This window comes from Cardiocondyla obscurior, linkage group LG07, assembly GCF_019399895.1.
Source record: "Cardiocondyla obscurior isolate alpha-2009 linkage group LG07, Cobs3.1, whole genome shotgun sequence".
NCBI classification, from domain to species: Eukaryota; Metazoa; Arthropoda; class Insecta; order Hymenoptera; family Formicidae; genus Cardiocondyla; species Cardiocondyla obscurior.
The window spans coordinates 8,510,290-8,531,943 of record NC_091870.1 but is presented as its reverse complement, the minus strand read 5'-3'; the positions used below and the strand labels follow the sequence as shown (position 1 = coordinate 8,531,943).

The 21,654-nt window shown below is 38.5% G+C and overlaps 3 protein-coding genes across 24 annotated transcripts in view; 1 reads left to right on the top strand and 2 right to left on the bottom strand.

Moving 5' to 3' along the window:
• The window catches only part of LOC139103906 (lateral signaling target protein 2 homolog), a 71,391-nt gene extending 61,972 nt beyond the window's left edge, over nt 1–9,419 (top strand). For both annotated transcript variants that reach the window (XM_070659031.1, XM_070659030.1), the window contains 5 exons: nt 751–1,173; nt 1,388–1,732; nt 1,826–4,134; nt 4,381–4,661; nt 4,805–9,419. In XM_070659031.1, coding sequence (XP_070515132.1) covers nt 862–1,173; nt 1,388–1,732; nt 1,826–4,134; nt 4,381–4,661; nt 4,805–5,088 — 3,531 coding nt within the window. In that variant the 5' untranslated portion in view covers nt 751–861 and the 3' untranslated portion in view covers nt 5,089–9,419. The remainder of the gene's footprint in view (nt 1–750; nt 1,174–1,387; nt 1,733–1,825; nt 4,135–4,380; nt 4,662–4,804) is intronic.
• A 554-nt stretch (nt 9,420–9,973) lies between these two features.
• Nucleotides 9,974–11,795, bottom strand: Bic (bicaudal). Its single transcript, XM_070659040.1, has 4 exons — nt 11,493–11,795; nt 10,709–11,080; nt 10,469–10,593; nt 9,974–10,375 (listed from the first exon to the last, which is right to left on the bottom strand). The coding sequence occupies exons 1-3, from the start codon at nt 11,568–11,570 to the stop codon at nt 10,483–10,485; spliced, it is 561 nt and encodes a 186-aa protein (XP_070515141.1). The 5' UTR covers nt 11,571–11,795; the 3' UTR covers nt 9,974–10,375; nt 10,469–10,482.
• Nucleotides 11,796–12,160: 365 nt separating this feature from the next.
• The window catches only part of Cac (calcium voltage-gated channel subunit cacophony), a 49,901-nt gene continuing 40,407 nt past the window's right edge, over nt 12,161–21,654 (bottom strand). For 17 of the 21 annotated variants that reach the window (XM_070659005.1, XM_070659001.1, XM_070658999.1 and 14 more), the window contains 3 exons: nt 20,335–20,845; nt 17,418–20,189; nt 12,161–16,468 (listed from right to left, as the gene is read on the bottom strand). In XM_070659005.1, the coding sequence (XP_070515106.1) occupies nt 20,147–20,189; nt 20,335–20,845 (554 nt within the window). In that variant the 3' untranslated portion in view covers nt 12,161–16,468; nt 17,418–20,146. The remainder of the gene's footprint in view (nt 16,469–17,417; nt 20,190–20,334; nt 20,846–21,654) is intronic. The other 4 variants (XM_070659003.1, XM_070659002.1, XM_070659021.1 and 1 more) reach the window with 1 other exon arrangement.

Here is a 21,654-nt window from a genome sequence, read left to right as displayed (position 1 = left end):
AAAATTATCGATCGTTACGGAGACCAGAAAAAAAAAAAAAAATTAGCGTAAGAGCGACAAGAAGCAACTGTGGGGAGTGAGCGCGAGAGGCGACGACGCTAAAAAATTTAACAAAATGATACGGGACTTCTTACTTGTCTACTAGAATTCTATCTATCCCTAAGAGCTTCGTACTACTCGACCAAACGCTCTGCATATATGTATAACGACGCCAGCGGTAATTCAGCGCCGCTTGCTCATGTATCCTTGTAGGCTATGTCCCTATTTTCCTTGCGAATAAAATGCTCATTAGGTAGAAATTATGGGTCTTGGGAACGATTAAGTCGATTTCACCCTTTACCCTATACGCTCGACGTCATATCGGTAGTACAAATTCATCCGGTCGGGAATAACACGGTTAGGTCTTTTCCACCGCCGCGCCCTTTAATCGTGACGTGGGTGACCCTTTCGTTATGACGTAGGGGCAAATTAGCGTCATGGTTCAGACGTGTCGGCACGTCTACGCTTGTTGCGGCTTGCCGCAAACGCGGATTTATCCCTCACGTGTGTGGGAATTTCTTTCTTAAATGCCTAAGGAGCACGCGAGATTTTCTTAAAGCTTGTCTAATTGGAACCGCCGACGTTACATATTTTAATAAATTTTTTATGAGTAGGTAACATAGAATTTAAAAATTAAAATAATTTGTGAAAAATAAATTGGCATACATTTTTTTTTCCCTAATCAATCTTCTTTCTTTTTCTCGTTCGCAGAAGGATGACACGAGTCTACTGGCTCAGTTCTTTTACGCTGACGAGTCTCTGAACGCAGTCGCCTGCGAGTTGGACTCTTTCGACGGCCGACAGGAGCCGGAGAGATGCACAATGCTAGTGAATCAGTTGCGACATTGTCAGGATAAAGTGCTGACGATCTGCAATCAGATAATGGACGATTTGATACCGGAGAGTCGCGCCAATCGCGATTTCAGGGTGAAATTTCCGGACGACGTGATGCAGGAGAATTTGGCTGGGCAGCTATGGTTCGGCGCGGAATGTCTCGCGGCCGGTTCTTCGATCATGAACCGAGAAGCGGAGAGCTCGGCCATGAGGCCGTTGGCTAAAGCTCTTACTAAATCGTTGGAGATCGTGAGAAACTTGCTAAGAGAACACGCGCTCAAGGGTCACATGAACTTGAAGGTATTACATCATAAAATTTAAATTATTAATATATTAATTTTAAACGACGAGCCGCTGTTGTAATTTTAATATTTCAAGCCTTTCCGAAGCGAAAGGTTATTCTTCCACATCGGATAACAAGGTGGTTGTGAATTTTAATTAATTTATACTCCCGTCTTGTACAAAGTTCACCGGTTTGACGATCATACGTGCTAACAACGTTACCTTTTTTTAGATGCAAAATCCTCTCGAGCCGTCTCTGGAGAAGCTCATCGAGTCGTTGAAAATTTTCGACCGACTCTTCGCCGAGTTTGAGCTGTGTTACGTCGGCGCTATGGTTCCGGTGAAGTCGATAAAGGAGTACGAGCAACAGGAGCTCGTGTGCGTATTGTTTTCGGAGACCTTGCAACGAGCGCTTGAACGCGGACTGCTAAATCAAGCAGATGTAGATAACTATGAGCCAGCTTTAATGTTCACTATTCCTCGTCTGGCTATCGTCTCGGGACTTCTGGCACCGCCTGGAGGACCGTTGTGCCTCAATTCTCCTGACACCATAAGCGAGATGTTTAGACCATTTAGAGTAAGAAATTAAAAATTGCCTCTAATAATTTATTAAATTTAAAAGAATATTTCTAATGTTTTCACTTCACTAACATGTACAATTAATTTTCAGACTCTACTTCTCAAGATAAGAGAATTACTATGGACGTTGAATAATCGTGAATTGTACATGTTGGAGAAATTGTTGTGCTCGAACGAGGAGCCGTCCGGCTCGATTACACACTCGACCTGTCAGGACATACCGGATTTAGAAGAATACGTTCTTAATTTTTATACCGGTTATCCGAACTGTAAAGAATTTATCGTCGACTTCTACACCGTGACGAGAAATACGGGCAACAACATGGACGAGGTAGCGAGTGATGCGATTCAATCGCTGGACGAAAGTAACAGAGGTGATCAGTTATCGAGTAAAAAGTGCAAGCACGAAAGAAGTGAACGTAAAAAGAAAAAAAATGCGGAAACCAAACACGAAGATTTAAACATATCCTCGGACGAATGTGATAGTAATGTAACATGTGACAGCGCCGAAAAGATGCAGCAAGATAGTGGAGAGAGTGTCGGTGAACAAATGCAATATGAACGGAAACTGTCTAATGCTTCGCGTAACATCGGACAGTTTCTTCACGACTGTGATTTAGTTTCAGATGATAGAAACGACGCTAGCGCAAGTTCCGACTCGATACAAAATGACGATAAGACATTAGTTATAGCAGGAACTAGCACTTCAAATACCATAGAAGACACGCGGAACGAGGAAGGCTTTATTAGCTCCGACTTAAGTAAAATGTTTGAGGGATACTCGGACAACATCGAAACTCGACAGATGCAATTTTTATTTAATCAAGTTTTTGACGAAGATATTATTGACAATGAGGCTCATACGTCCGACGAAAATACTTTGTCCGATCCAGACTCCAAAAAACTTATCTCGGAGGCGAATAAAACGCTTTCGAATCTTCTGTTAGATTCTAGCGAATGTCCGAACGAGATCTCGGAACAAACAGACTCTGGCATATGTACGGTAATATCATCCGAGAACACCAGTCTGTACGACAAAAGTCCCGAGGAAAAGAAGACATTTGATAACGAAATTCAGCAAGAGAGATGCGACGTATCAGACGAGGAAGATATGCAAGAAAATACTAGCTACTCTTGCTCCAATATGAATTCACCAAAGAAAAAGGATCCTGCCATTTCGGAAAACTCGTGTGTTTGCGGTATGAAAAGCGCTAGCAAAACGCCTACTTCGGATAATTCAATCGAAGTATCTGGTCTGCAGTCGAACGCAGACAGAGAATCTGCTGGCAAAAACATTCCACGAATATCGTCGAACTTCGATGGCACTAACGAGGAATTTATCGGCGTTGCATATGGTAATGGCCAATTGACTCTCTGTGATTCCAATCAATCCACTTTTCAGATAAATTATTCTGAGAATTGGGAAAATCTCAATTTGAATATAGACGCGTCGAGTTCGAGGAAGGAGTTCTGGGATGACCTAAAATGCGAAAATTGCCCGTCCACGTCTCAAAGTATTGAGAAAATCGACAGTAAGATAGAAAGGTACGTTCAGAATAAAGTGAGAAAGACGCGAGAGGAAAAGCAACGACGGCGACATCAACACAAGCTGGACCGAAACACGCACAAAGCTCACAGTAGACTGGGAGAGAAGAGACACAATTTACAAATTGTGCGGGTGGCAACGAGTACCGAGAGCTCCAGATCGAATTCCACGGATCGGTGTTTAAATGCCCGATTGAGCAGCTTTAGCGGCTTGCATCTTGGCCAAAATACCAGGCAGATGCCGAACTTTGGCAGCCGTAGTCCTCACATAAGCCCGCGACTTCATCACTTCGAATCGCGCGGACAATGCTGTTGCAATCTCGGTACTCGTTGCACGAATAAACATTCGTCGTCGCAGAACAGAAAGCTGCTGGATCACAGAAGATCCAAATCCGAGCAGATCGCTAGAATAAAGGGAAGAGACGCCGAGAAACGAGAGAGATATGAACGAGAAAAATATTCACGCTTGGAACATGGCAAAAGAAAATCTGGAAGTGGAAGCAACCTGATGAACGACGGATTGGGTCCGAGAACGAATAAGAGCGGCTTGGTGACCGAGTCGCCGCAGAACGTTTCTCACGAATGTCATAATCCAAAGGAAAGTAGAACTCACAGATCAGCGCGAGCAATGAGATTGATCAACGCATCGACAGTATCCAACGTATCGTATTTAAATTCTCATCAGTCTTTAAGCTGCAAACGCGATGTAGCGTCGAGTTCAAGTTGTTCGAGCTGCTACGACTCGAGTTCAGAAACCAGCGAATTTCACAGCGACTGTCAGGACGACGAAGAAATTGCATTGGCGATGCAAGCTGCCGAGATCGCGAATAGAAATCAAATCAGAGCCAAGTTTCGGTAAGAGAATATATTAATTTTTTTATATACTATTATATGGCCAACGTGATTATTCTTTATTATGATCTATAGGCATATTAAAAAAATATTAAGATTTACTAAATACTAAAATTTAATTTAGGTAATTAATTTGCTTCGTATAAGTATAACTTGACTTGACTTTCTCTCTTTTTAAATCTTACTTGTACCTCAAATAAAATAAAATACTACTATCGTTAATAAAATAAACTATCGTTACATTTCCAGATCCTCGGAAGATCTTGTGCATCGTCTCTTCGTTTGCATAGCGGGTGTGGCAGACCAATTGCAAACAAATTTTGCATCAGATTTACGGAACATTTTGAAATGTGTTTTTCTCATGAATAGTAGTCAAACAGTAGAAGATACCGAAGAATCTAAGGATCAGACTTTAGCTTCCACAGTAAATACACCAATAGACACGACGGAAACAGAAAGCATTCACGAGCGGCAAGAGTCGTTGCCAGAATACGAAGATGCAGACGAAACTACTTCCATACACGATCGAAGTAAGGATATTGGCTTTGATTATTTTTTTTTTTACTATTAAAGCTATTGTAACTTTGGAGTGATGTAATTTACAGCGCGATATAATTAATTAACAAAAAATTGGTTTTCTCGTTAACTGTAACGTACCTTTATATTTATATAGCTTCTCCTATTACTGAAAGAGGAGAAGAATGCGTCGAGAGAGCACCTGCTTGGGTACCGGACAACGATGCGCCAAGATGTATGGCTTGTCACGCGGGATTCACGGTTGTGCGACGTAGACACCATTGCCGAAATTGTGGTAAAGTGTTCTGCGGTCGATGCAGTAGCAACAATGTTCCACTGCCTCATTTCGGGCACACGAAACCTGTGAGGGTATGCAACAGGTGTTTTCTGTATCAAGTGACGCCCTTTACCGTTTCTCAAGTCTCGTCCACCACCAGATGAATGTTTCCGAAGTGGCTTGTAATCCGATTATTTTCTATGGAATTCCTTACGTGATACATTTTCTGTTTAAGTATTTGCGCAATTTCCTAAGTAGCGTAAATTCGACAACCACAATTTTCATATTAAAATAAGTACATATTCATGTATTTTATAAAAAAACAAAATTCAAAGTGTGTTGAAGCATGTAGTCACATAAATATACTCGTCCGGTGTTGAAAAGTTTAGTTGGAAGAATTAGTCGCTACTTCATTAGCCGGAACACGTTGTTCACTTAAGAAGAAATTAAAATTCAAATATTTATTCTTCACCTTTCTTATTTCTGAAGCGGTATAAAGATATATTGAACGTGTATCGAAAAAATCTGGTGACATTTCGATTTATCCAATTTTTCATGTATAATTTGTAAAAAAGTAAAGAGTAGAACTGCATTTGTACAATAACAAATAAAAAATTGGACGAAAATCGCTGTCACTAGATTACTTATGTGCGTTATTTTTACACTTATGTGCACTTAATCTATAAAATTAGATATATAGGCGCTAATCGTTCATATTTTTACACATCATAATTAAATATCTCCTCTAAGGTGTTAATCCAATTTGTAACAACTGTGACGTAGGTGTATGGTGTAAGATTTCTTGTATATTTGTCCGAAAATTTATTTAAAAAGATATATCTACGTATTTATATTAGAAAATAATTTTCAAGCGCTTCTGTACATCAAAGAATAGTTTTCTGCGGCGACAGTGGCTAGCGTACGTAATCCTAGGCGGTAGAGGCAGGGAATAAGAGAACGGAAAGAAATCGGTCATCGGCAACCGGCCGGCGCGGTAAATACATACGGTAAAACTCGACGTACATGACGTTAAAGTCACGTTCGCTAGCTGCCGTCGCCATACCTGCCTCTCAGCGTACATTACTATTACTCCTATTTTCATATTATGGTTATCATTTTTATAATATTATTTTCTTATTATTCTTCATAATATATTTCTAATCTCAAGATATATCGTTCAAATTATTACTAAAATAATAACTATTAATTTCTAATAATTATACTGCTGTGCAGAAGCTTATGATGAAATAGTGATTTATTTCTGTTAAAGAAGTGTGTGATAAAATAAAACCTTTTCCGCGTTCTGTATTCTAAAGTAAAAATACAGATACACCATTAAGTTATCGATGTATTTATAACAATCGCAAGTGTAAATAATATTCTTGGTATGAGTATAAACTTATATGATATAAAATCTTATTCACAATTGCTAAAGAAAACGTGGAGGCACACACACGTATTATAAAAAGGTTTGAACCTAAATAAAATATTAGTTTCGAATTAAACGGGCAAGTGATGACCGTAGCTACGTCGTTGTTGTCTGAATATAATATTTTCTTTCAAAATATCTAGACTTCTCATTATAAAAATCGAGAAATTGCATTCAAAACTTATGTGTTTCCGACACGCTTGTAATCGAGAATCGATCGTTGATTCTTCACGGAAGTCAACTGTCCTCGTGGAAGTTTTAAGACTTACAACTTTCGAAGGCGTCGAATTATATATAATGTATATATACCTGTGTAATGTATACTGTGTATATGTGTGTGGAAATATGTGTGCACGTTTAATCGAATAACGATAAGGGAAGACAAAACGAAAAATTTCACGTTTAATAGTTGCGTCGCGTCGTAACTTATTACCGCGGAATAGAATTTCTAAACGTCTACTGCCTGTTGAAGTGTTTTGGAGTATATGTATATGTACGCAGGTGCGTTTAGCACACACACAACTAGCTCCTGTGCCAAATTTACGACAATAAGTTTTCTCTTTCTTATCTCGCATGAATTTGGTTCCTATTGAAAGTTCGTACAAGATACTTCCGATTGTAAAACACTGTCTTTATGTTTAAAAAAAAAAAAAAAAAAGTCTGGAGAACTGTATTCGCCATAAAAGATTACTCAACATATATTACATGCGCTCCATGAAGGCTAAAAGAAATAATTAAGCGTACAGATCTTTCGCTCATTAACATTTCAATGAATTTCTTGCAATTGATATAAGTTTCAAATAAGAGTTTTTTTTATATGGTTTCTTATTTTCGTTCTAATTACATTTTAAGAATATATTAAGTTCAAGTCGTTCTCAACTCTTTTTAAATTATATTCTAAACTTGTATTCTTCCAATGGTTCAATGATTAATGACAATTTTAAATGCAATATTTAATTTAAAAAAAAAAAAAAATGAATAGAATCGAAAACGTGTCTATTAAGGGGAAAATAAGTACATGTATAAATGATTGTATAAATTGAAACAGCAAGTTGATCCGCTCTGGTTAACAAGGATGTTAATTGAAAGCGACATACATATATTAACTCACTCGATCATTTAGGCGCATAATCATGATTATCAATTTTCATATGAACGTAGTGTGTGATAATGTTCTCTAAAATAACGAAAATAGCGATACCACTCGGCGCAGTCGGATTTGGAAACCGTCGTGTATTATATAATCGCGTGTACGCGTATTGTAAACTACAGATAGAACTTTTTGCTACTTGACAAAAAAAAAAATGAAATAATAAAAATACAGATATTGTATAATATTTGCGGAGCAGCGCTTATAAGTCGCGAGGAAGATAGCGAGAGGGAGAAACAAAAAAAGAACTTATTTCTGTAAGAAGCACATCGAGTAGGAGATATAATCTTTAGATTACAGATGTTTAGACGGAGAGTTATTTTTTACACGTAATCGATGCCTTGCTAGAATATCGTACTCTCAATTTCGAATGCGACGAAGAAAGCCGCCGGCTAAAAGAGTAGCGATTAAGCGCGAGTTCGCTGCTAAGCATCTCATCTCCTTTATTGTATTCGTGCGAATCATTTTGGTAATCAGGTTTTTTCCCCTGTGCCTAACTTATCACGGGCGGCCGAGCTATATTAATAATGGAACGCTCCGATAAGCTTGAAGAAAAAGATTTAAGAGGGAAAATTAAAGAACGTCTAATGCGTCTCCCCTTTCAGACGAACTTATGTTTTATGGAGATAAAAAAAAATAATTCTTGAGCAATATATTGAAGATAAATGCTAGATTAGCAATACTTTATGTATTAAATGTGTCTTCTTAGAAGTTTGTCACTACAGTCTGACATTAAATATTTCATAAAATTCGATTAAATCGATTAAAAAGCCGAGGCGGCTTACCAATTAAATTTTTAATAAGATTAAATTTTTATTGAATAAAAAATAAAACTTTTCGCGTAATTTCATGTAAGTCTATTCAAAATTCGGCAAGGTTTAAATTCAAGGGATGGCAGGAAAGTAATTAAAGAACTTCAATTAAGAAGTCAAAAGTTTTGAGAAGCATGCGCTCTGCGCATCTCAATTACAGGATATTTAATAAGAACAAAAATAATTGTCTCAATAAATCTTGATGGAAATCTTTCATGCAAGGCTTAATTAGAAAGGGGGCTTCCAGTATTATCATAGTTCTGCGACAGCAGATTAGCCTGTGAATATAAATTAAATGACAAAAATGAAAGGGAAAAAGACAAGAGGAGAAAATAGATATGTAAAACAAATTAAAAAGATGAAACGAGATATATAGAGTGGATCAAAGATTGTAATGTCGCTTTGATTAAATTCTAATAAAGAGAAGCTCTATTAAATTTATATAAAATAAAAAAATACATATATAACATTATGACAGATCAAATTAATATTAAACAAAGTTAAAATTTATTTTAAATCAATTTAATAATAATTTGTGGACTACAATGTTTTTTTTTTCTTTCTTTCAGCGTAATAATTTTGATCCACTCGATATATCGAGGGATTTACCATTTGATATTTAAGAAATTTCCATTACAAGGCGACAAAATGTACCCCTCTAAATTATTTTTGTATTATTTGTCTGTGTACGCAGGAAAACATATTCTTAGCGCGTTTGATGCATCGTCTCGAAAGATGCACGATCAGATTGCCGAAGTAACAACAATAACGTGTAATCAATAATGAAATAAAATCATTAATTGCTATTTGGCCACAGTACGTGTCACCGAATTCACCTCGATCGAAGGCTAACGATGTATGATGTTACGTCAGGTGTCTATTATTTTGAAAGAATGAGAAAAAAAAAAAAAAAAACTTGTAGACGCGAATGCAATTATAAGTGGATGGGTATATGAATGTGTGTATGTATATATGCGTGCAAATAACAACTATTCGGAATATTACATCATGAGACATAAGGTCTCTTTAATATTTGAATGCACTGTGGTTTCGGTAATGGATGTATTCAAACACGAATATAAATAAAGTTTGTTAATTAAAATATTTAAATCTCCCGTTGTTTCCAGGTGCTAAAGTCCGACGAAAGCAGATTCTACAAAGTCGGCTATTTATATTGGGTTGGAACAAAAGCTCTTGCCGCGTTTTTCCAACTTTGGGACAGCTTGAGGATTTTATTATCTGAACGACAAACTGATCGAGGTGGTTGTGCGGGTTTTCAAAGAATTATAAAACACTATGGGCTTTTTGTTCTAACCCAGTACATTATATAATTGTTAGTAAATTGTATACAATTTATTTTATACGCTGATCTAAGTTAATTATTATCTTATTTCCTAAAGCGAAAATATTCAAACCGTTGTTTGCTTACCAATCGTCTCCATCGTGATCGGTAGTTTCTTCGTTCTATGTCACCAATTTTATTCCTTCTTTCTTCTTCAGTTACACCCCATTCAAAGATTTCTACATCTATGTTTTACATTTATATTGTTCTTGTTGAATATATTTTCTATGCTATCAATTATTTATATTATTACAATGACTTGATTTGATCAAAATAAAATGAATATTCCTATATGTGAAAGAATAAGTACTGTACATATCTCACATCAATTTATTAATAACAAAATTTTTAGCGTAATATTAATTGTTACAATTCTCTGAAGTTAAATGCTCAAGTTTTTTTTTTTCAGATATTTTAAGTAGTTAAAGCGTCACGATATTAATTATGGATCATAAAAAAGAACATCTTAATTAATTCGAAGCAAGGACTTACTATCTTAGTGGTAGCACCAAAAATAATAAAAAAAATTACCGGGAATTTTTTTTTTTTGATTTTTGTAACAGTTTTATTTTTTGTCAACTGTTACTTGTACTAGCAAGTATCATGGGGTGTATGTCAAGTATTCGTAAAGTATGTATAGTTATGCTTAATTGTTTCTGCTTCACACATTTTTCTTGACTCAATTACTTATTTGTTACAACTCTGTTGTATGAAATACCTGAAAAGAAAGGGGACATTTCACAATTTACCTTTATTATATCGGTAAATTATATTTAAAAGAAAATCGGAATACATTAATGAATAAATATACCTTAGCATTCATTTTTAAGCTTCAGGTGTAGCTAAGGGGGCTTCTTTCTTCTCTTCAATAATAACGGCGTCTTTCTTTTCACCATTAGGTTTATCATTTTCATCAAGCTCTTTTTTAGGTGCCACCTTTAAATGTTGCAAACAAAATTTATTATATAATATTTTTACAAGCAACCACGAATTAACTACGCGCGTACAGAATATATTTCTCAGAAAGAAATTTTTTTTAATGTTCTCTTACCTCCTCTTTGCTGGCTTCATCGAAGTTCTCTGTTAGGTTAGGAACCTCGTCGTCCTCTTCCAACGTGGTTTTCCCAACTGCACTTCCAGCGACTGTACTTGCTAATCGTTTTAACTGTGTCAAACCCTCAGGCCCAAGCTGACTCAATATCCCCGGTAACATCTCGGTTATCTGTTTGTTTTCTCCATGACCAGTGATGGCAAATGTATTAGCAGACAGACTAGCCTGTGCCTTCGGGTTATTAAAATGAATGACTGTGCCGTCGTCTTTAATCATATTAACTTCTTCTATACCCGGAATCGTATTTACAGAAAGCTTCTTCAGACAACTCTGCAACTTTTTGTCATCTGTGGCGGCAGTTGCGTGTACGACCTGCAAAAATACGAGGTAACGTTAGTACAAAGGACGACAGCGTCTAACTGTCAACGATCTGCCTTTACGACGTAAAGTAATATATCAGCATTCCAAGTAAAATCATCTTTGCACAAAATCAAGACTATGTTCAGCAACAAAACGGTTTATGAAAAAACACTCACGATACTCACGTTAGAAAGCACAAACCGGACAGTGTATTACTAGACTAACAATTTCCGTCAATTTTTCGTAATATAAATGCGATGTCACGGGCAACGTCCCTACTGATCTCTGCCGATTTAAGGAACATGCATATTAATGGTGACAATGGATCGCGTCGAGGGGCAACGGTGTGCGGGCCGGATTTTTTCTCTCTGGATCCAGACATAAAAGGAAACGAACGGTTACGGAACGCGGCCGCGGGGCTCACCTTCTTCTTGCGTCGCGGAGTGCCCTTGCCGCCGATTCGCACTTGGGCCTGTAGCTTCTTTAACTTCTCCGGATTCATGATTTAACCTCCTCTGTCGTGCACGCGAGGGACAACGGGCGTGCGCGCGGCTGGTGACGAGTGGCTGCGACCGCCGGGCGTTCCTCGACGAGAGTAATTCTTCGTCTCACACGAGCGAATCGACCGTCGTGCGAGCGCGCGGGGACCGGTACACGCGACACGTGCTCTCGGACCCGTCCGAAATGCTTGAGAAAATGGAAGCGTACTCTCGCGATTCGCCCTACGTCAGAGTGTTGATTTCCGGACGAACGGCGGCGCGCGGAGCGCTTCCGCCCGGCGTGCGACCTCCGCGACTCGAAGCCGCGAAATTATTGCTCGCCGCAACGACGACTGGCGCCGTCTATTGGTCAAACTTGGCCGAATAATCTCGGTAACAGGGTTCCTATTTCGCGCCGGTGGTACGAGTTAATCGGCCAAGTCACACGTCCCGTTTTTTAATAATATATTTGTATTATTTCAATGTATAATTTCAATTAACTAAATAAAATTTTTAATCAGACGAATTTTCTTTCTTTCTTTTTTCCTTTTAATTTTAATCATTATTATTACGTTATTATTTAGGAATAACGATCGAATAAAAAAGTCGCTCGTACAAAATGTTTTAACACATTATTTTATTTAGTTTTCTCTTCTTAAAAAAAGAATGAACTTGAAATCTCGGGTTGTCGGGTTTTCTTTTTTTTTTTCTTTTTTTTTTCCATTTGGATTCTGGCGAGTAATGGGCGTTTTTCGAAGCGACGATACACACTAAGTTTGCAAATTGAACTAACTACATGTATGTATGTATATATTTATATATATATTTATATATATATAAATATATATATAAATATATAGTATGTGTGTATAATATTTATATATAAGATAGGTTCCCCGCGTTTTTCCATCGTTTTACAGTAATACATCGGTAACGATTGCACACTTATGACTTTATATCCTATCTGTTGCTCTCTTTTACACATTCACGTTTCCTTTCATTCTTCTATTCACGCACATGCACGCGTTTATTATTTTCTCTCGCGCAATCACTCATGAACTTTCCATATTTTCGGTATTCTCGAGGGCTTTAAAGAATTATGATAATTTCTCACTCAATATTTCAATATTTTTTTCCCACCTCTTTCTTTCATTCTCTCTCGCATTCCATTCTCTCTCTCATTCCCTTAGCGTTACATTAAATTATTGGCAGATTACGACTGTTGCGCAACGGAAAAAGGCGTCAATTGCAATTTTTCGATCTTACGAAATTCCTCGGACTCGGAAACCTCTATACGCTTCTAAAACGCGAAATTACAATTACGTCCGGACGTGCACAAGTGTCGGTTTAATTGTCGAGAAAAATCGTAATTGACCAGACTATTCGATCGGCGAAGCTTGGTAAAAATTTAATAATCGTCGATATACAAGACTTCGCTCAGCTGTCGGACTTATTAAAAAAAAAATTTCAAGCATCGGGCGACGCGGGATATTTAAACGTAACTTAAAAACGAACGAGAGTCGCGTTTTTTAACGAGCCTTATCGTCACAAGAATTCGCCCTGTCGAATAAAAATTAACGACCGACTTCGCGCCCTGTGCTAATAAGCTCGTTTCGCTTTGACTTCGTTATTCCGGCTCGCCTCTTCCGGCGTTTAAACGCCGCGACACTTGTGCACGCGTAACGCCAGAAACGCGAAAGCACTCCGACCAGAAATTGACGTTCCCGCAACGTTATCATTCTCTATATTTGAACTCGCTAATCACGCACGTACCGCGGCCGACTTAATTAGGGTTCAGACTCGGATCAGCAGATTTAGACCGGTTATATTTATAATATGTATACGTGTGTGTATAGAGATCGGCATAATATACATATATTTATATATTTATATATAGTGTTATCAACGAGATTTTTTCGATTACTTGCAAAAGTATGAAACTCTACGGAGCCCCGGCATTGATACGTAGATAAGATTCTAATATGACGAAGTTTATCTCCTCTCGCTTCTTCCTCTCTCCCTCGTTTCTTCTTTTTCTATTTTTTTTATTTTTTTTTTTATTTCTTTTAAATTATTACGATTAATTATTATTAACAGAACGTTCAACGTCTCGTACTATACGCTCCCGACGTTTTAGTTTTATACCAATTATGCGCAATATACATGTAAACGTGGGTTTTCCTTGTTTTTTTTTTTCTTTTTCTTTTTTTTTACGTGTCCACATTCGTATGAAGTACATTTATAGAAGTACACTAGACGCGTGTAGAAGGTCTCTATATATATGTGTTGCATTTATAATATGTAATACATATTTATTATATAACATATTTAAATATTATATAATAAATAAATATATACGTATAATATTTATATGTATAGATAAAGTAGAAAAACTTTCTCTCTTCTAGTTTCTCCTCCTTCTTATTCGTTACTCGCTTAAGACGCCCAGCTAATTCGCTATCCCATCGTAATTACATATTCGCGTTGTAGATACAAGTAGGTGAAGTTACACACGTAGAAACTCCTCTTTAACAATGCTTAATTAGTGCGCGCGGGTCGAGAAACAGTCCGATAGTTTAACGCTAGGAAGGGTTTTTTTTTAATTTATACTTTTTTTTTTTATTTTTGCGTTCTCTCTCGACGGTGTCGGGATGAATCTCGATGGCAATGAGTGAATGCACCATCCCGAGGTGTCCCGTTCACCCGTTCCCACTTTCATTTCCGTGTGCATGTGTGTCGTACATGTGTGTTCATATATGCTCGATGTATTCTTTTTCTATTTTTTTTTCTTTTTTATTTTATTTTTTTCTTTTTCGTAATTCACGAGTGGATATTTATACAATTAACAGCGGCGATTAGTGGATCTCTTCCGAAGAAGGTGTCCCCTAGCTCCTGTCGCTCCCTCGTTTTGCGATACTTTCTTCCCTGTGGATTGATTCTGCGCCCGCCTCTCGAGAACTATTTAGTGTCGCTCGCACGATTCCTATCTATTTTCGTTAACGTTAGTTCGATTTTAATATCACTGAGAGCCCGACGGAGACGTCGAGGGTTCGTGCGATCGTGAACTCGATCGAATGAGAGGGACGTGTGTGGTTTCGGGACACGCGAAAGTGTAAGAAAAATCCGGCTTGGCGTTGAGAAACGAAAACGTTAAAAGTGATAATTAATATTCGAGAATCGAAGTTATTTAATAAATATTAATCTAGATGTAATTTGTCTGTCGTGGCTAACGAATGATGAATTACTGTATCGCGACAAGCTGACTTAATTGTCGCACAAAAGTTGTAAAAAATTTATTAAAATATCGAGCTTAATAAGAATAAATTTATTGAATTATCAGAATTAAAATAAAAATTAAAAAATGGCAAACTGGTTTTGTGACAGTACGAGGTTTTTCATTATTATTAACTCTGGCTTTTTCTTTTCTACAGTTCGATAATAATCGGAAGTTTTATTTTATTCGATCACGTAATTACCTTCGAGGATCGTAGAGTCGCGACGAAACGAATTATTTTAATAATCTATCAACGCCTATTATTTTTAATAACTCTTAAAATTCTGTCTTAACTGCTCGTTCTAATTACGCGCAATTTTAATTAATAATCATTATCCCTCCCCCGCGGAGAGTTTTATACATTTTACATCTTATTACATACCTAAGAAAAGTCTTTTGTGATCGCCCGCCGTTGTCGGATGCTGTTAGACGAATCGCAGAGCCGTTATTGTTATTCTTATCGTTACCCTTATCTCTCGCAATTACGGCTAATTATTAATTATTACTATTATACTTACTTCTTTTAAAATCGAGATTATTATTAGCGTCAATTACATTATTATTATTTAATTGTAATTTTTATCGCGACGTTGTTTTAAAGTTCCTCGCGTTTAAATTAGCACTTTTAAAAACGGTAATTACGATTGGTACTCCTATCGGCTTTACACGGCTGATTAAGTTTTTCGTTTACGAGCTTGGTCATCGTCCCTTTTACATTAGAAAGTATGTGAAGATTAATGAGGCTCTTTTTTACCTTCTCGCGCGTATATGTATACATGTACATTAAGTGGCATTGTACGTGCACATTCTTCCAGACTCCTTATTCCTCCACACGTCCACCCATTCTCTCTTTTTTTTTTTTTCTCTCGCCAGTTTTACGTTCGCTCGTTTATTCATTCACCCTTTGCCTCAAATTAACACGCACTTTTACGATCCGCAAAATGGGCTTGTCGACACCGACCGTCAAACCGGCTAAGCTTTTCGAAATGTATTTTTATCACAGAAAAACATTTTCACGAATATTTAGTCGCGCTGCGCTGGTTCAATTTTTATTACGACGTTGTAAATTTTTTTTTCTTTTCTTTTTTTTTATCTGAATCACTCGATGTCTAATCGCCGCGAGATATTCGCTAATACCAGTTACGTTACAAAGAATTCTTGAACGATCTCTAAAGTTATTTCCCAACAACTTCTTAAATTAATTTAAAAAAAAAAAAAAAAAAAAAATTATAATTAAACGTTAAAAATAATTTGATTCGATTTTCCTATTTATGAAAAAAGAAGAAAAAAAAGGGATACATACATTGAATTTGAAAAGGATCCTGCAGGCAGTATCGGTAGACCAATATTAGCGAATTGATTGAGTGTTTCTTTCCGCATCGCATTCACTCTCGTCGAATCTAATTAAAAGCTTCCTTCGTGGCTGCTTACGACGACATACAATCGAGTTCTTAAAGCACTTAAGGGATGAAGATACGATTCCGATAACACGTGATTTAAATTGTGCACGAGATCCTCGGTGATCCTTTCTCTCTTTCTCCCTTTCGTTTTTTTCGGTCTATCTAGCTGTCTCGTTTCGAAAGCATCGGTTCTACTTCGTAGAAGAGAGAGAGCATCGTTTCCGAATCAAATATGACTTTCTTGGACCTGGAAATAATTAATGTAATTGAAAATATATATCAATTATCCCAACTATCTTGAATTACCTTTTTATTATTAATTTTTATTTTTTTATTTTATTTTTTTTTTTACATTACACTATATATATGTATTTATATATATGTATATATATAAATATATATATATATATATATATATATCAGACAATATATATATTAAAGCGATTGGATAAGTCTGTAGTCTTCTCTTTGGAAAAATTGATCTTATTATATATTGTTGAACTCTTAATCGCTGAATAATACAAACAAGTTCGATGATTAACGCCCGTTCACTCACCAAGGATCTTTATATGCCGATCACGTTGGAAAATCAGTCACTCCACTCTGCCCCAATTTTTTTTTTTTTATCCCCCGCAGAAATTTTCTCCATGCACAAAAATCATTTCTTTTTTGGTTTCGATTTAGCTACTTACATTAATTAATGTCGTTACGTAGTGGCAATATTATCGTTTATTTTGACTTAGCCGATACACGAAAATTACGCAACAAGCACAGAGCGGCGTGTCGGAAAATCGGTCGAGCTGCTTGAGAAGCGGGACAGGTTGGTTCCTCTCAAAATCATCTTTAAAAATCGCGTCGTCGACGATTACACGGGATGGGGGTGGAGGGGAGGCGAATAACATGTAAAAATTAATGTGACGGGACGAGAATAAAACACTTCGCGGGGAAAAAACGTCCGGCGTTCGGACAATTATACGATCGCCGAGTTGCCGCGCTTCTCGAGCTTCGTCGGCTCGATTGTCTTACGTTCATTCACTCGTTCCTTCGTATTCTCACTTTCTCTCCCTCTCTTTCGCTCAACCAGGTATGTGCACTTACGTACAGATATATCGTAGTATATTCATACGTGTCGCGGGAAAGAAAAAAAAAAAAAAAAAATTAAAAAAAGAGAAACGTACGTTTATATGTACACTCACCGTCAGGGATGGCGTTCGTGGTGCTGCGAGGGTGGCTGGCGTACGTGATCTTGACGTGGTGTGCGTCGGAACATCAGACGAAGCGAGCGCGTAGGTGTTTCGCGTAGCACGGGTCACCGAAGACTGAGGGGAGAGGAACCGCGCTCTACTACTACGGCCACCGTACTCGGCGGCCGAGAGTAGGGGAAGTCACGTACGCTAGCCGCCGTCGCCGCAACAAATGCCATGTCTGCTTTTTTAATGTACAATTACGTATTCTCGTGTCCGTGTGTCTGTCTGTGTGTGTATGTGTGTGTGTCTTCGCTTGAAACTCTCTGTACGATTGGCAGTATATTAAACGTATCTTTATGTATAATGTAATATATATATATATATATTTTTTTTCCCCTTTAATTACGTAATCTTGTTTCGGATACGTGCGCTCGTTTAGCAAGCCTTTATTTTAATTCTTTGGGTAAATCTGTCGACTTCTATTTCCATTTCCCTTCTCCTTCGCTTCGTTATATGAACGCACGGTCGACAGCGAAATTCACGAGCTCGAAGACAAAATGAATTACATAAAGTGATACCTCTCGTTTATCCCTCACGAATCGCGCGCGCTTCGTTAATTAGCACACTTAGTATTACAATAATGATAATAAACAGCGTTAATAGCGACGATAGTAGAATAGTTTAGTAATAGTAATAGGTTTTTTTTCTCTTTTTCTTTTCTTTTCTTTTTTTTAATAATAGAGTAATAGTAGTAGTGATAGCAGCAGCAGCAATAGTAGTAACAGTAACAGTAGTAGTAGTGGTAGTAGCGGTAGTAAATCGTAATATAGTAGTAATGGTAGTAACGGTAGTTATAGTGTAACAGTAGAGTGAAGTAGCTGTTATCCGTCTCCTTCCTGCGGGTATTAATTTAATAACGGTATTAGCAGTGATAAGTAATAAATATCGTAATTCAATCGTTACGCGGGTAAATTTACAGGAGTGCTTTTGAAAATCGTTACGGTAAGAACTGTTCGCCTCTTTTTCGCGTTCACTCATCCCTCTCGCTCATCCGTTCGCTCTTCCTTTTTCTCATTCTTTCACGCATCTTTCCCCCCTTCGGATATCCGTGCGACAGTTGTCCATCCGTCGCGCATTCCTCGATCGTGGTCCTCGTTTTCCGATCTCTCGTCTGATCACTCTTGATTGGCACGAATCGCGAGGCAACGTCCGCGCGAATTTTTGACGACGACATATTCACCCTTATCTCCGTTTTACCGTTTCCCGGATTTTATTTTACGATCCCTCGCGCGTATCTTTCAAAGCGGTTTCTAATAATTCGCATGTAATTAGAGCACCGCCTTCGCGCAAGGTTTCATATTAACGACAACACGGAAGTGGTCTAAGTCGCCGAGCTACTCGGGTTCTCTACCGTTTCGACATTTGGCCTGGCTTTTAGTTCGTTTAACTCTTTTCCTCGTTGGCTCCTTGCTCGATTAACCGAGAAACATTCGCTCGTCAGTCCGTTTCTGTTCGCGTGGCTGAATTTTCCCGGCGGATCGTTCGACGAAGCTCAACGAGACGCGGAACGTTTGTAGATTTCGAAATGAAACGTTACTACTTCGGATTACTCTGTTCATTTTGAAACCTCCAAAGCTTTGAGACTAAAAATGATGTAAATTGTATACTAAAGCCAACTTCGTTCGTTTTCGTTTAACGTCATCGTTGAACAATTAACAATTAATCGGCGCTTTTACAAATGTAAAGTAGAACGAATCGGTACATCAGTCGCGATTTCCGATAAATCGTGAACGGGGGAAGGGGGGATTTTTCTCGTACACGCACGCAGAAGAATCACACCGACATACATGCATACATAGACACACGCGTATGTAAGAGAACGTTTCGTGGTAATCACAGCGCAATTTGGGCGTTCGACGAGTCTCTCTCCTCCGGAAAATCGTATAAAAAGGTGTCTTCCCCCGAGGCGATCCTCGTTTCGATCGGGCCGAGGTAAGATTGGAATATTAACTCGCAAGTAATTATATCGGAGGTTTCGAGCTCTATTTTTTTTTTCTCTCTTTCTCTCTCTCTCTTTCGGAACGTCCCGCTTAATTATTCCATCACTATCGTTCACGATGAGCCTCACTGCAATCATTCATCTTGTCTCTCAAAACACAGCCGACGCTCGCGATTCCGAGAGATCCGTTTTCGCTTGCAACGCAGAGCACTTTCTACGACGATCTTTAATTCTCGCGACACTTCGCGCGATCGCGCCAGGCGATTATTCGCGACTCTTCCCGTTTCCCAGGCTCCGGAATTGAATCTTTAGGATTCGTCAAGCTCGGCCGTTTGATTGTACTTAGTACAACTACACGCGTCGCAGATTCGCGCGACGTTTATGTGTGAATAAAAGCCTCGATCAATTTTCCCCGCGGCCTCGCGCGGAAATCGGCTCTAGTGTGTGTTCGCTGACCCTGTTCGGCCGCCGTGTTCTGCCATCGGAGATCGCATCGTCTGCCTGGAATCGTTTTCCTGTGCAACATCCCTCTTCGCAGTATCGTGGCCGGAGATTCCCTCGAGGGACCGTTCTCCAAGCCAAAGATCTGAGGGCTTTAGAAGCTTCGTCTACCACGGGCACTTTCGTTATCTTCACATCGCAACTAACGCGTGTCCCACGTGGACGACTATCACGCGCAAACCCTGAGACGCCTGGGGGCGTCCACGTTACCGGACCACCGTCCAGGGTCCCACTTTGGCTAGCACCAATCGTCCTCGTCACTATCAGAGTGCCTCGACCTGCTTGAAAATATTATACATCTAATCAAAGGCTTTTACTAAAATTTAGGACTAAATTAAAATGATTTATAAATCACAATTAGTCTAAAATTAATAAAATTTCGAGTCACAAAAATTGGGCTTTAAAATTAAATTGTTAAATTCTTACCTGGGTGCTCTTTTAGATTGCAGCTGCGGCTTGTAGCCGTTCGGTACTGGGCTGGGTAGTAGGCGGCCGCCGCGGCCTATCGCGACAGCTTGTTCGAAGCTTAAAAACTCCGGATGGTGGCTCGGCTGCATGTGCGACGGCGGATGCGGCGGATGCTGCAGCACGTGGCCGGGCGCGACGTGAGCCGTCGGTCCGGTCGGTACGTGCGGCCCGTGGGTAGGTGAAGCGTTCAGCTTGGGGAAGTTGATGTTGGTCGGCTTCAGTTGCAAGGTCGACGGCTTACTCGGGGTCGGCGGTAACCGGCGACCTTGGCCTCTCCTCGCAACCAGCACGGGATAGCTGTGTTGATGTGGATGATGACGATGGTGATAGTGGTGCGGGCGGCTACCGCCTATCGGGCTCGGACTCCTCGAACGCTGTTCCAAACTCGTCGTGCCGTAACGGCCACTACGCTCAATCCTATGAACCGGACTTGGTGACCTGGCTGGACTCGTCGACGCACTCCATGGACCTGATAAACATACTCGTTAAAATTTCTCGTACCGGTGGAATTACAGTGGCGGGGCACCAGAAGGTCAGGGGGTTGCTCAACATGTAGATTATAAGCATGTGATCATTAAGAAGCCACTAGAAACCTGACCACGGATTAATTTCGAAGAGCAACTTGCGACATTACTTTCACTGAATTATATATAACTAATTAAAGGGCTTGATCAATGGAACAAATTTAATCTAGATCCAATTACTCGGACTCTGTGCGAGAATCGAACAGCTCGATTTGTTGAAAAGGATTTAGGATTGACGAATTAATGATATAGTTGTAGTACATATGTATATGTAGCTCTATAAACTAATTCCTTATAAAACCAATTATTATTTCATTATTAAGAGTGAACACCGACTACGTTAATTAAATACGTGATGAAAGCTTTTTTTATTAGTGATTCAATCTATGTAATCTTTCCGACTCCTACGTATTGCGAAATTAATCTTTACGAGTTATAATATAATTCTTTTAAAACAAATATTAAATATGTGCTAGTTATCTCGAAATTATTTAAGAGAATTGATGCAACATGCTCGTGTTTTGTGTTCACAATGCTGAGAAATCAAATCGAATCAATAGTGCAAACACATATTAGTGTTGGTGCTCTAAGATTCTAAATGTTAACGTGTTTCAATTCTATAAGGCGGTCTAACGTAACATGCGCACACACTCTACGGTATACTAAGTTATTAAAATACGGACACATCACTCGTGCTGTCGTGATAATCTCAACAGGTAATGGTGCAAAATTCTCAAACTCTAATTTTCTCACA